Raw genomic sequence first — 14,848 nt, 5'->3', positions numbered from 1 at the left:
GGAGGGGCGGCCAGGGATGTGCCAGCCTCTGGAACAACCCTCAGTGGCAGTCAGCCGATGGGACCTCAGTCCTGCAACCAAGACACTGACTTGTGCCAATAGCCTCACTGAGCAAGGGAACAGGTGATTGTAGCCTGCTGAGCCTGACCCGCACAGAGGTGACCAGAGAGGGCGTCCCGAGGGAGCCACGTGAACACATGAGCGAGGTTCCCAGGGTGCACTGATGGCCAAAAATGCGTTGGGGAGGGGAGCAATGAGTACAAGGCCAGCAGGCGAGGGCGTGAGGTGCGAGTGCAAGGCCAGTAGGGAACAGGGAGAAGGCCAGTGGGAAGAGGGGCCTGGGGATCCACAGGCAAATGGGGAGGGCAGGGCCGGTGGGGCAGGGTCTCTTGGGCCATGGTCGGGTGTGCATTTTCAGGAGATCCCTCTGGCCTCTGTGCTGTGAGTAGGATGTGGAAGACGGGTGGAAGTGAGGAGATCCTTGGAGAGCCACTGTGGGGTCCAGGAAGGTCGGGAGTGGGGAAGATGGATTTGGGGATAAACGGCAGGTTAAAGGGACCGGGAGAAGGCAGCATTTCTAAAAGCAGTTAGTCTCTCCTAGGGAGTGGGGAGTCTCAGAACCCTGACTACAGGGCCCCCCCCCCATTCCCATCTACCTCTCTGGTGGATAAGAGTGTGTGCAAGATGGCTGAGGCACATCTTGGCTCTAACACACCCTCTCTGTGCGACTTCAGGCAAGTTTAACTTCCCTGTGTCTCAGGTTCCCGTCCTGTAAAATGGCTTGATCGTCGTTGACTATTAGGATGATTTTTCCTGCTAGGAGCTAAATGAGGGCGTTTGGACATTCTTTTTGGCTCAGCTTCTGTTAGAACAGCACTGCTCACACTCTGAGGTGGGCCTGAGTCCCCTGGGGATCTCGCAAGTCTGGGCAGACCCAGGGAGTCTGCGTTTCCAGCAAGTTCCCGATCTGCTGGTGCGGTGCCTCACCTGGGGGAAATCAGGTGTTACAGTGCCCGGAGGTGGGGATCCCTGGGGTGGGGTGCGAGGGGAGGGTTACCTGCCCAGCTCACCCCGGTTCTGGCCCCCTGGGGATTTTGCATTTGTTCTAACCTCCCACCCCCACCCCCCTCAGCTCCCACAAGTGTGGCCAGCCCCTTTTCCTCTATTCACCGGAGACCAGGTGGGGCTTTTGAAGTGAAATTTACCAGGTTTTATACATAAAACCAAACCAGCCTGAAAATAGACAGGACTAGAAATGGGAGGGAGGTTTCAAGCCACTGTCCTTATCTTGATGCCGCCTAGGCTGAGCCGCGGCTGCACAGCTCATCAGCCCCTGGATGCCTGCCTTTGCCTCCAACCTGCCGGGGAACCCCACCCAAAAGCCCCCCTCCAGTGCCCGGGCTTCCCCCTCCCACTCCCCCATTTCTGACCCCCTTGCCTCCCAGGTAGGAACCAGAGCAGGTCTCTCCTTTGCCCCAGGGACAGCAGGAACTGGGCCTTCCAGGGTGTGGGCTGACAGCCAAGGGGAATGGCAGGTCCTCGAAATCCAGAGGGTCAGCTTCTCGGGGCTCCCGCCTCACATCCTGCTGCTGCCTTTTCTGCCAGGAGCTGGGATGGGTGAGGGGCGTGTGTGAATGGGAGGTGGGGAGTCGTGGGGGGCAGGTAGGGGAGATGTCTGGGGGAGGGCAGTGAGTGGGGCTGGGGCGTGAGCTCGGGGCACAGAACACCCTGGGAGGTGTGGGTGTCTCCACCCAGCTGCTGGAGGGCAGTTCTGTCCCGGTCACCCTTGGTGCCCTGGTGTGGAAGTCACGAATCGGCTGACCTGGCTCTGACCTTGGCTGGCCACACGACACAGGTACTCAGGCAGGCTCCTCACCCTTGGGAGTAGGTCTCACAGGGCTGCTGGTTCAAAAACTGCTGTTGCCATTATTTCTACAATGTGTCCACCGAATCGATTCCGTTTTCTGGGCTTTTACAAAAAAATGACATCATAGGCAAAAATTTCCCGTGTCTGCTGGCATGACCTGGGGACATCTGAGTGGGCAGGCCAGACAGGGCTGAGCTGCATCTCCATCTGGATCCCCCTCCCCCCACCTCTCTGCAAACCACTGAGGGGACTTGGGGCCCAGCCCCTCCATGAGGTTAGAGGGGCTGACCCTTTCCTAGACACACCCCACACGGACAATGGGACCCCAAGTTGTCCATTTCTCCCTTCTTGGGACTGAGGGGAAGGTGCTGGACAGAGACTGGGATCCTGGCCCACCTACGGACTACAAGAAGACAGTGCCCTCTGGTGGCAAGCCATGGAAGTACGGTGGGAAATAGAGGCCACCCGCTGAGCTTGTAGGTTCCTCCAGACAGTTACTTATGTGTCATAGCTAGATGCTGGTTTGTACGTTTGCCTTGTTCTCCCCTCCAGGTTTATGAATACACATAATTCTCCCAAGAGCAAGAGAGGCATTCTGAACGGGATCCCCACATCACAGGCCCCCTCAAACTCAGCCAGCCGGGATTAGGTGCGTGCTTGGAGTGCTCAGGGAAGCCCCAGGACGCAAACCTAGGACCCGCTCATGTAGATCTGGCTACGCTACTGTCTAGCCCCCCCCGGTCAGGAGTTTTGCAGAAAGGCCCTCTGTTCAGATTTGTCTGACGTTTCCTTATGATTTGATTTAGAGCATGGATTTTTTTTTTTTTCTTTTGGAGAGGTTTTTGCTATAAGGCACGTGCGCTCGCCAGAAAGACAGAGAGAGACAGAGAGACAGAAAGCGAGACATCACCCCCCACCCCCGGGGGGATGGCCACGCTGCAATCCCTTCTCCTCCATTCTCCTCTCGGGATCTTGGGCACACACGCACATGGGAGTCCAGCAACATAGCCATTATGCCAGCTGCTGGTCCCCGAGCATGGACTTTGGTATGAAGACCACAGAGGTGAAATGGTGCCCTTCTCAGTTCGCTGAACTTTTTAAATTTTAAAGATGATCAGGCCATGACCCTGAGAGGGGAGAGAACTGGGGACACAGGAAGGCTCAAATCTCCTCACTACATTTATTTGCTATGTGACTTTGGGCAAGTGCCTACCCCTCTCTGAGCTGCAGTCCTTACCTATAACATAAAGTGGTGATCTGGCCCCACGAGTGGCGGTGTGGAGGAGCTGTGTGAAAACAGGCACCCAGGTCAGACTCGGGACTGATACCCACCACCATGGGCTCCCTATTCTCCTCCGTACCCCCACCTTTCTGTCAATCCAAGATGTGGTACCTGGGGTAAGAGGAAGCAGCCAGATTCCTCTTGATTGCCCGAGGCTCCAGCAGAGTGAGCTGGGCCCAGCCCATGGCACTGCAACTCCCATAGCTGTCAAGGAGGTGAGCAGGCAGAGCAGGTGGGGAACCCAGGCTGAGGGCCCAGGGCTCCCACACACTCAGCAGGCACACCAGGGTGAGCCCTCACACCCCAGCCCTCCCCACTATCGGCTTCCGAGCTCGCCCGGTGAGATGCCACAGGTCAGGAAGACTCTGCGCTGTCCTGGCAGGTCCCTGTTCCTGGGAGAGGCTCCCAGGAGCCCCCCGGGTGCCTGGAGAATGCTGAAGGGAGGGCCTGGGTGTGGGGGTGAGGTAGGAAGGTGTTCTCAGGACCCTGAACCCGGATGACATTGGAAGGGAGACACCAGTGCCTTGTGACGGTGTTGTGCACATGTCAGGTTGTAGTTACTCTTTCAAATTAGTGTGGTGACATGTTTCAGATGTGCAAAAAAAAAAAAAAAAAATAGAAAAATGAATGCTGTAACCGGCATCCCCAGCGTCCACCTGCCAGTCACTCTGGCTCCTTGCTGCTCCCTGACCACACCAAATATATTCGCCTGTTGGTTTCCCTGTCCCCTCGAGTGAAGAGTCAGGGAGCCCCCTTAGGCCAGCCAGGCCTCTCTCCTGGAGGACAATGGCATCTGCTTTCCTTCCCAGAACCAGGAAAGCCCCACATCCCACAAGAGTCCATGTCCTCTCTGCCAGGCATTGTCTTGCAGGCTGAAGACATGGGAGTGGAATGCAGTTTTCTCCCTCCCTCTCCCCTTTCCTCACTCTTAAGAATTCTCTCTCATGTCTCTGGGGAGACCCATTTTGGTCTTCTTTGTCATTCTTATAGTGTTCTAGTCTGTTCTGTCACTAATAATGGAAAACAGCTAAGTCTGGGTAACTTACAGAAACAGAGGTTTATTTAGCTCATGGTATGGAGGTCCGAGGCCCAGGGTTGCATGTGGCAAGGGTCTCCTGCATCAGAGCAGGTGGCAGTAGGAGCAGGTGCATCGTGTCCATGTGTCTTTGTTTCAACCCCTCTCCATATAAACCCACCAGGCTTCAATCACACGGGCCCCTCTCGAATGACCTTAGTCCTAATCTCCTCCCAAAGACCCCTCCTCTCAACATCATGGCTAGATTAAGCTTTTACTCTTTTAATCTCATCACAGCCAAATTTTAACAAATAAATTTTGAAGGGACATTCAAGCCATAGTAACCAGGAAGGATAAAATTCCTTCCCCAGGATCTCACCAGAGAAATTCCTCTCTTGAACCCTTCCTAACAATGCAGCGGCTGTCCTTTTAAAGAACCCTGGAAGCACGTGGGGGATTTTGGTAGGAAAAACAAAACAAAACAAAACTCTTACTCCTGGCATGGTGGTTAAGGCATTGGATTCCCACATGGCCAACCACAGTTCAAGTCCTGGATCAGGTGGCTTGAGTCTCACTGGGCGTACCCAAAATCACAAAAGGAGAGTGGAGGAGAAGGGATCGTGGTGTGGCCATCCCCTCTGGGGGTGATTTCTCCACTTTCCCAACAACATTACTTCTCAGGGAAATGCAAATAAAAAACACAACAGGCCAGTCCTGAAGTGTGGCAATTAAGGGTTGTGCAAAGGGAGCTGGATCTTGCATGACTGTGCTTAGTTCAAATCCCAGCCCCATCTTGAAAAACACACTGGGTGCCTGCCTATGGGCCCAGGATCCTGACAGGGTAGGGAAGTGGAGGAAAGGAGGATTGCAGTGTGACCAGACCTCGCTGGGGGATTCCTACTCTCTCTCTCTCTCATGAACACACTCTCTGTCATTAAAAAATAAATAAAAATAAATAAATAAATAAAAATAGGGGCCAGCAGGTGGCGTGGTGGTTAAGGTGTTGGACTTCCATATGATTGCCCACGATTTGAGTTCCAGACTTGGTAACTTGCTTTCTCACTTTCTCTCTCTGGTGAGCACATATACCCTATAGCAAAAGAAATTGTAATAAAAATTAAGTTGGGGTCGGCAGATGCATGGTGGTTGGGGGCACTGGACTTCCGCGTGGCCAACTTCAGTTTGAGTCCTTTCTCACCCCCCCCCTCACTCTGTCCCTCTCTGTTCAAATTAAAACAAACAAATAAATAAATAAATAAATAAAGTTAAATAAAATAATTTTTAAAATTAAGTTAAGTAAATAATTCTTAAAAGAAAATGAGAAAACAAAGCCCTGTAGCTCAGTGGTTAAGAAAGACAGATCACGGGGCCGGCAGGTGGTATGGTGGTTGAGGATGCTGGACTCACACATGGCCGACCATGGTTCAAGCCTCAGACTTAGTGGCTTGCTTCCTCACTTTCCCGCTCTCTCTCGTTCTCTCATTCTGTCCCTCTGTGGTCAAATTAAAATAAATAAATAAAGTTGAATAAAGTAATTCTTAAAAAAAAGAAAAAAGAAAAAAAAAGAAAGCCAAATCACACATGGCTGTGGTTCAAATCCTGGCCCTGACAGCTTGAAAAACATGGCTGTCATGTGTGCATGTGTGCAAAAACTCCCGATGGGGTAGAGAAATGGAGGAAAAAGGATTGTGGGGTGTTTGTTTTCTCTCTCTCTGGTAAGTGCATGTGCCTTCTGATAATTAAAAAAGTAATAAAAAACCCCATGAAACTCCTCATGACGTATCACAACGCATTCAGCAAAATGGCTGAAGTTTCAAGACCTGACAACACCAAGTGCTGACAAATATGTAGAGCAGTTAGAAGTCTCGTATACCGTAACGACGTGCTGACTGGTACAGCTACTTTAGAAAACTAAATGGAGAATCTATCTGAGCAGAGGAGAGACATAGCTCATGATCTAGTATTTCCACTCACAGGTATATATCCAACACAAATGTGTACATTTGGGCACCAAATGGACCCGGTGGCTTAAACTCAGGCTGGGCGCGTGTGCATGTGTGCCCAAGATCCTGAGAAGAGAATGGAGGAGAAGGGATTGCGGCGTGGCCAGCCCCCCTGGGGGTGATTTCTCGCTTTCTGTCTCTCTACCTCTCTGGGGGCCGCTGAGAAAAACCCTAAAAAAAAAAAAAAAAAAAAAAAAAAAAAAGGTTGACACCCAATGTCCATCAAGATCAGAACAGATAAGTAAGTTCTGTGTGTTTGTGTGATGTGTTATAATGCTGCAAAGCAATGGATAAGATGAAGATGGCTCTTTGTAACAATGTGAATGCTTCTTATAATGTAATATTGAATTAGGGACTGGCAGGTGGCGTGGTGGTTAAGGGTGCTGGACTCCCACGTGACCGACTGCAGTTCGAGTCCCGGACCTGACCTGGTGACTTGCTTTCTCTTTTTCCCTCTCTCTCTCACTCTATTCCTCTCTGGTCAAATTAAAATAAATAAATAAAGTTTAAAAAAATATTTAAAAATATATATAATATTGAATTAAAGAAGCCTTCTGCAAGGGCTGAACCTATTTGTGGAGCAGAAGTCAGGGTAGAGGGTACCTGTTGGGGGAGTGTGTGGGAAGGGAGGATGTGGGGCACAGACAAGGCCCTCTTTGTCGCTCTGGGAGCTGGCTGCAGTGTGTGGTAACAGCGCAGTGGCCGGGGCCAGCAGGTGGTGTGGTGGTTAGGGCAGCTAGACCCCACATGCCTGACTTCAAGGTTCAATTTCCGTACCCAGCGGCTTGAAAAACACTCTGGATATGTGTGTTTGTGTGCCCAAAATCCCAAGAGGAGAGTGAAGAAGGGATTGTGGCAAGGCCATCCTCCCTGGGGGTGATTTCTCACTCTCCCCTCCTCTTTCTCATGCAAGTGCCCCATGAAAAACAAAACAAACCAACCGAAAACAAAGCCGCACAGGGGATGTACACACTTGGGTGCTGTGTGCTTTTCTGTGGGGCAGCTTAGACTTCCACAGGTAAGTTTACCAGAAATTCTCATTGCTGGGTCCATCCTAGAGACCAGGGCGGAGGTACCTGTGTGAATCTAAGGGAGAGGAGATGGTGACTGTGACAGGGTGGGGTCAGTAGGGATGATGGTAAGAGGAAGACCAAAAGAACTTGCTGATGGGTTGATGAGAGATGGGGGTGGGGAGAGACAAGGGAGACGCCTCTGCTTTTGGTCTGAGCCATGGGAGGGCCAGAGTTGCCACCACCCCTCATAGAGAAGCCTAAAGGCAGTTTTCGTCAGATTTTTTTTTTTTTTTTTTTCGAGGCTCCATCTCAGGCCTGGCCTTGCCAGCAAGTGGGTACCAGGCCTCCTGGGACTGGAGGGGGAGGGGAGCGTGGATGTCTGGGACCGACCTGACCTCACCAACTTGTCTGACCCCCAGGATAAAGCCCACACAGCGACCTGTGACGGAGACCCCAGCAACTACTATGACAAGACTGCCGGGAGGTGTTGTTACCGCTGCCCCTCGGGTGAGTGGGGCCTAGGGCATAAGGACAAAGGGGATTTTCTGGGCCAGTCAAGTGGCACGGTAGTTAGGTCGACTGGACTGCACTTGGCCGAGTGCCCGGTTTGAGGCCCAGACCTGGTAGCTTGGAAAATATGCCGGGCACCTAGGAGAAGGGAATGTGGTGTAGCCGACCCCCTGGGGGTTGATTTCTTGCTTTCCCTATCTCTCTTTCTCTCTGTCTCTCTCTGGTAAGCTCACATGCCCTATAGCAAAAAACAAAACAAAACAAAACAAAAACAAGAAAATGAAAATGGGGGGGTGATTTTTGTCTTTAAGATACAGTCCTTGTGGATTGATGAGTGGAGAAAGTAGAGCAGCAATCGTTGTCATAATTAGGTACAGGTTTCCAAAGGCCACCCCGATGTCACAGGATCTGGGGACCGTCCGGGAATGGTAGGGCCAGTAGAGCAGGGACACCGGGTTTGTTGCTGCTGCAGGGAAGGAGGCCTGTCTTGGAGCTCGCGTCTCACCAAGTGCTCACATTTCCCTCTACTGTTCCCATTTTGCAGATGAGGCTGTTGGGCTCAGCAAGGTTAAGTAACTTGCCCAGGGTCACAGAGCTGGGAAATGGCAGAGCCGGCCCGGCCTGGAGCCCTGGAGTCCATGACGCCACTGTCTGAGCTATCAATGTCCCCAATAGCCCCTCACTCTGGTGCCTGGAAGCCCTTTGCAATGCTCATGTGCTCCAGTCCAGAACATACGCGTGTCCCAGGACATCCTGGGCCGTAGGTCTCTTGGGACCTACCTCTCTGCTCAGAGGGGACTTCCTGGAAGGCTCACCCACACGTGACTGGCTCCTACTAGATGGGCAGGAACCCCTCTAGAACAGGGATGAGTGGCATTATTCCCATTCTGCAGATATCCTCAGGCCACAGGGGTAAGCAACCAGAATAGAGTCATGAGGCATTTCTTTCCCCCATGGTTGTCATCGGAAGTCCCCAGTTGAATCCAGGGGTCCTAGATGGGTGGACATGAGATAAAGATGAGCTGTGGTCTCTGAACAGTCTCTGGGAACAGAGACTGTCCCAGGGGAGGAAAGACATTAGTTATGCCAGCAGAGTTGGGAGGGAGTCTCTGGATGTGACTGGCTCATCATAACTGCCACTTGCTGTGACCCGCAGGCCATTGGAGGTAGGTGAGTGTTGTCTGGAGAGCTCCTTGGTGGTGGGGAGGAGAGGAGGGGGCTTGTCTACCCAATGTCCAATGCTCTCAGCTGCGCTGCCTGGAGGGTGGTGATGGCTGTGATGCACAAGGTCATCAGGATATGTGGCCAGAACAGGGCGGACATGCTGGGTTCTAGACTCGTGGCCTCTTTATGGCAAACACGAGATTCTGACCCAATCCTGCTCAGGCTGCCGAAAGACAGAAACACTTTGGGAAAGAATTGTATATCCTCTTTTTCCAAAAATGATTCCAAGCAATTATTGTAGAGGGAGAAGTAGGACTTTATTGGGCTTTCTCACCTTTATTGTGTGGTTTCAAATGATAGGTCAGGTGGGTCCCTGTGTGCCTGTTAGTGCTCGGGCCTTCGGTGCTAACTGGCCAGCTCCCCCCTGCTCATTCTTCCATCCACCCAGCTCCTACCCAGTCTCCCCTCCCACCCGGCCCCTGCCCACCACTCGTGGGTCTTAGTCTGCTTGGGCTGCTGTAACAAAACGCTGTAGACGGCGTGGCACAGACAGCAGAGGCTTGCTCTCACGGCTCTGGGGGCTCCGAGGTCCAAGGTCAAGGTTCTAGCAGGGTCTGGTTTCTGGTGAGGGCTCTTTTTCTGGTTTGCAGATGGCCACTTCCTCATGGTGGGAGGTCTCTCCGTGTAAGACCACCAATCCTGTGGGCTCCACCCTTATGACCTCGGTTAACCTAATTACCTCCTAAAAGCCCTATTTCCAAAGGGGTGTCGCCTCATCTCTATGATAGCTCAGGCCCCATCTCAGGGTCCCCCAGCACCTCCCTCTGCTAAAATCATGAATTTGGGTGAAGGGGGGCAGAACACCGTTTAGTTCATAGCACCACCCTCTCCCCCTCCCTCCCATTGTCCTCCATCCACTGTCACCCTTTCCATCCCTCACCTCCTCTTCCCTCCTGTGGACGGTTATTGCTCATTCTGATACTGTCGCTTTCTAGTTTTTTCCCCTTAGGCCTTTCTACAGGAGCTGCTGCTCACCTCCCAGTCTCTGGGCCTTTGGACATCCCTGCCCTCCCGTCCCCACTGTGCCCAGTCCCAGCGTCCCTTCCTCCAGGTGCCCTCCCTCACCAGCGCCTCCTCCTGGGTGCTCGTCAGGATTCTCACCCTTCCTCTCCCAGTGCCATGCTCCACAGTGCTCTGTGGCTTCCCAGGAGACCCACCAGCCTGCCCCAGAGAGAGTGTGACACCTGCCCGGGGCCCCCTCCACTTTAAGCTGTGGCTTAGGAAGGCCTTGCCTCTCCCTCCTCATCCCCAAGGCCCAGTGCTGAGAGGCGGCATATCCCCTGCTGGTGTGGTGGACGGGGCATTTTGCTGGAGTTTATTGACCCTGTGCTTCCGGGCAGTTCTATATGGGGAAAAAAAAAGAAGAAAAACCCACAAAACCCTCCCTCTGTCTCTCGGGGAAATTTCTGACATTTACCTGCAATCAGCGCTCTGGGCCATGTGGCCGGCTCCTCTGTGGGCGGGCTGCTGGGAGAGGCAGGAAGCTGGGAGACCTTTGATATAGAGAAGTGTAGATGGCATCAAACCTGTGGTCTCTCCCAGATCTGTGATGTCAGGTGTTGCGGACAGCCGGTCCCCAGCCCTCTGCTTCCATACCTCCCTGGCCAGCAGCTCACGCGCGGCCACACAGCAACCGCCGCCACTCCCACACAGGAACTCGCTGTGTCCTGGCTCCTACACTCAGCCCTTCACTGCGTCAGTCCCTGGGATCCTGATGGGAAACCCAGGGAGGACACTGGGACTGGAGGGGGTCAGGGTTTGCCCAGGTCATGTACCAGTAAGCTCAGCAGGGACTGGAACCTGGGCTTCTTCGCAAAAGCCTGACCCTTCCCCCTATTTGCTGCAGTGGAGGCAGGAGAGCAGAGCCTGTGGGGAGCCGCAGACTCCTTCCTGTTCTCCACCTGCCTCCTGAGCCGCCCTCCCCCTGTGCCCTCCCTGCAGGAAGGGGTGCCCCTGCAGATGTCTGAGGCCTGCCCAGGTGTGGGGACATGGCCCGTGTTAGGCAGAGAACATGGCTTGTTTGGGGCCAGGCGGTACAATCCATCCTGTCCAGAAACTGGGGTTCCTCCAAGGGCTTCGGGCAGGAAGGAGGTGGAGGAGGACTTCGGGGGGTCTCCTGGCTCCCATTGCCCCTGAAGAAAGCCCAGCTCTGCACCTGCACCCACAGCTGGCGTGAGAGCTGCTGCCCTCGCCGACCCTCTAGCACTCCTGTTCCTCTTGAACTCTGGGCTTTAGTCGAGTGTGCTGGGCCCCCTTTTGCCCTCTGAGACTTCATTCCATGGGTCACCCCCTTGCAGAGTCTTCTGGCCCCCTTCTACCCTCTGTCTGTGCGTGACCAAGTCCTCCTCATTCCTCAGGCCTGACCTCACCATAGGCTCTCCCTGACCACCGTCCAGCTCAGATGTCTGCTCTGGGTCCCACTTTCCTACCCCTTTCTCTGCCTATCATGACCTGCTCATCATCTGTCTTCTTGCAGGCTCCCTAGACCTGAGCACAGGGCTTGGCACATAGTAGGTTTTTCACTACATTTTTTTTTTCTTTTTAAAAACTGTTTTAAGGCTTATGTGCTTGCCAGAGTCAGAAAGAGAGAGAGAAAGTAGACAGAAAGTGAGAAATCACCCCCTGGGGGGACATGGCCATGCTGCAGTCCCTTCTTCATTATCATCTCAGGATTTTAGGGACACACACACACACACACACACACACACACACCCCTGGCATGTTTTTCCAGTGGCTGGGACTGGGACTTGAACTGTTCAGTCATGTGTGAGATCTAGCTGCCTTAACCACCACACCACCAGCTGGCCCCTGGGCTGCTGGTATTTTTGAGAGGTCCTTGCATATTATTCTGAAGCAGGGACGATAACCCTGGGGTCCATGGACTTCCAAGGGCAATCTCAGGGGAACCATGAACTCGAATGAACCTTCCGTCATGAATTAAGGCAACAGGGCACAGCAGTAATTGTCATACACAGTTTTGTCATCAACAGAAACCACAGACATTCTTTCCCATGGTTTTTTTTCCCTAAGACAAAGTCTTACAGGTCACGATCGCCCGTCTCAGCCTCCCAGCGGGCACTGCAGGCATGGCCAGCTACTTTTAGAAAGGGCTTGGCCATGTCACAGGCCAGCCTTGGAAACCACTCGCCTCTGTCTCCCCGTCACTGAGTCTGCAGGTGTATGCCACAGTGCCCGGCCTTGAGATTGGACTGGGAATCGAACCCAATGCTCCCTGAGGAGCACAGTGTCTTAGAAAACACATGCTTCCATGGCTGGGCCCACAGATGCTCTCATATCATATTACAATTGCTGCAGATATGCCAAAGAAATACTGGAAACCCCTAGATCCTTCTAGCATAACTAACAGAAGCCTAACTCTTCTTAGGCCCAAACAGGACAAAAGAGAACTAATAGGCACAATACCAGAGGGCACCCTAAATTCAGAGGTTTGGACTGTGTCCTCAGGAGTCCGATTCTCCCCATCTCTGGACTCTGCTGGCTTTGGGCAGGTCCTGCCATTGCCCACGCTGCAGCAGTGATGACCTGGACAACTCTGGGCTGAAATGGTTCTTTCAACCAGGAATCTGGTAGGAAGAAGACTTCTTTCCAGACCTCTATTTTGAAACCCTCAAAGATGGGCTCATTGACTGCATGCCTGGGTCATGTGTCCACAATGAACTAGTCACAATGTTGAGGAAAATAGAGTATTCTGATTGGCCTGCTGGAGTCATGTGCTCATCATGGAAGCAAGCTGTTGGAGGTATCCTGGCTGAAACGTGCCTGGACAGAGTGTGGCATGGCAGGCCAAAGGCCCTACAGACCCTGTCAGTATCAACTCCTGCATCTCCTGCCCCTTGCAAGGGGAGGCAGAGATTGCGAGGTGATTTGGCAGGCCTCAGGCCGGGTGAGGTTCCTTGCGTTCCTGGAGTGAAATAGGACCCCTGCTGATAACGCTGACAACCAGCACTCATGCAGTGTTTTCTGGGTGGCAGGGACTGCTCAGCACAGCAGTAGGAGGCAGTATGTTATCAACTTCAGAGTGCAAGTGAGGCCGTTGTACTTTGCTCAAGGCCACAGTTGGCAAGTGGCAGCCTTAGGATCCCCAGCCTGGCAGGCTCTTCTCACACCAGTGCTGCCTTTTCTGCCTGCTAGGTGAGCTTAGGCAAGGGTTGCCCCTCCTGGGCGTCAGTGCCTCCATCTGTAATGTAAGAGGTGGACTGCTATGTTTGGGAGGCTGAGGCTGGAGCTGGGAGGGATTTAGGGAGAAGTGGAGCCTGGGGGGGCAGGAGCCTTTGCCAAGATGGCCTGGCCTAGAGCTTTTCTGCTTCTTTCCCCAGGACTGTCCCCGATGCATCCGTGCCCGCAGACGTCTGCTGACTGCACCAAGCAGTGTGAGCGCGACTACTACCTGAGTGAGTCTGGCCGCTGCACCCCCTGTGTGTCCTGTTCACGAGGTAAGGGCCTTGTTCTTTCTCCAGGGGTCCTTTCAGGGAGCTTGGGGGGACAGACTTAGAGGAGAGACGGAAAATTTGGAAGGCAGGGGAGTCAATATTTGGCATTAGAACTCAGAATTGCCCCCGGGCACCTCCGCCTACCTCTGTAGGTGTGTAAATTGTTGCCGGTCTCAATCATTTACATCCATTCTCTTTAGAAACTTAGCATGCTTTCTTGAGGTGAAGAACTCGCATTAATTAGGTTGAATCTTCGCAACATCCCTAAAGAGAATTCTCTTTTGATATCTGCTTTACAGGGAGGACTCTGAGCATGAGTGAGGTTGAGAGGTGTTCTAAAGTTACAAAACTCTGTGAAGTGGGATTTGAGCTATTGGTCTGACACTGTTCTTTTTTTTAAGACCACAGAGCATGTGCACCCATGAGCGAGAGAGAAGCACCCTCCACAGGGTCTAGTCACATTGTGAGCCCCTCTCTCCAGTCCCCCAGCCTGTAGGATCTTGGGTGCTCACACCCGTGTCCGTGTATCGTAGGTGAACTGGGGTGAATATGTGAACCGTGGTTGCCATGTAGGATCTGAGCTGCTGGGGAAGCACATTGCCACTGCACCATGATATCCACATATGTAATCATGTCCTCCTTGTAAAGTTACAAAATAGTGGTTCTCCGTATACTCACAACGTACAGCCACCACCACTAACTCCAGAACGTCGCCACCTCCTCCCAGAAAGGTCCCTTCCTACCAATTCTCACCTCCTCTCAGCCCTGCCAACCATGAGGCTATTTTATGATTTTTGATATTTCTTTTTAGTGTTTTTATCCATTCATTTATTGCCAGAGGACATGTGCATTCATAAATGAGAGAAAGACCTCTCTGGTGGGCGTGGTTACTCTGCAGTCCTTTTCTCCGTTTCTCTACCCTTCGAGATTCGGGGCCACCACATACTTGTGTCCCACGTGTTTCTCTTTTCTTTCTTTCTTTCCTTTTTTTTTAGAGAGCGATTTTTTACTATAGGTCACGTGCTCTCACAGGAGAGAGAGAGAGACAAGAAACAAGAAATCACCCCCAGGGTGGATGGTCCCACCCTAATACCTTCTCCTTTTGGGAGTTTGGGCACGTACATGCGCCTGGCCTAAGTTTTAGGCCGCTGGATCTGGGACTCAATCTGTGGTCAACTACACGCGAATCTAGTGACATAACCGTTATGCCATCTGCTGATTCCCTCCTCATGTTTTTCAACCCGCTGGGGCTGGGATCTAACCATGGTTGGTCACGCAGGATCTGGCTCCCTTCACCTGAGGCTGTGGGGCTAGCCCTGTCTGTAGCTGTTTCAGACTAACTTTTTCCACTTAGTTATATGTATTTGAAGTTCCTCCATGGTTTTTCTTGCCTTTTTAAAAAAAATATTTATTGGGGGACCAGCAGTTGGTGTAGTGGCTATGTCGCTGGATTCCCATGTAGTCGACCGCAGTTCAAGTCCTG

The 14,848-nt window shown here is 52.5% G+C and overlaps 1 protein-coding gene across 1 annotated transcript in view; it reads left to right on the top strand.

Moving 5' to 3' along the window:
* TNFRSF8 (TNF receptor superfamily member 8) overlaps positions 1–14,848 on the top strand; it is a 102,502-nt gene that overhangs the window by 15,047 nt on the left and 72,607 nt on the right. The window contains exons 2-3 of the mRNA XM_027770673.1: positions 7,600–7,687; positions 13,252–13,368. Coding sequence (XP_027626474.1) covers positions 7,600–7,687; positions 13,252–13,368 — 205 coding nt within the window. The remainder of the gene's footprint in view (positions 1–7,599; positions 7,688–13,251; positions 13,369–14,848) is intronic.

Source organism: Tupaia chinensis, unplaced genomic scaffold (assembly GCF_000334495.1).
Source record: "Tupaia chinensis unplaced genomic scaffold, TupChi_1.0 Scaffold000146_1, whole genome shotgun sequence".
In the NCBI taxonomy this organism is placed as follows: Eukaryota; Metazoa; Chordata; class Mammalia; order Scandentia; family Tupaiidae; genus Tupaia; species Tupaia belangeri.
This window is presented reverse-complemented; position numbering and strand designations above follow the sequence as displayed.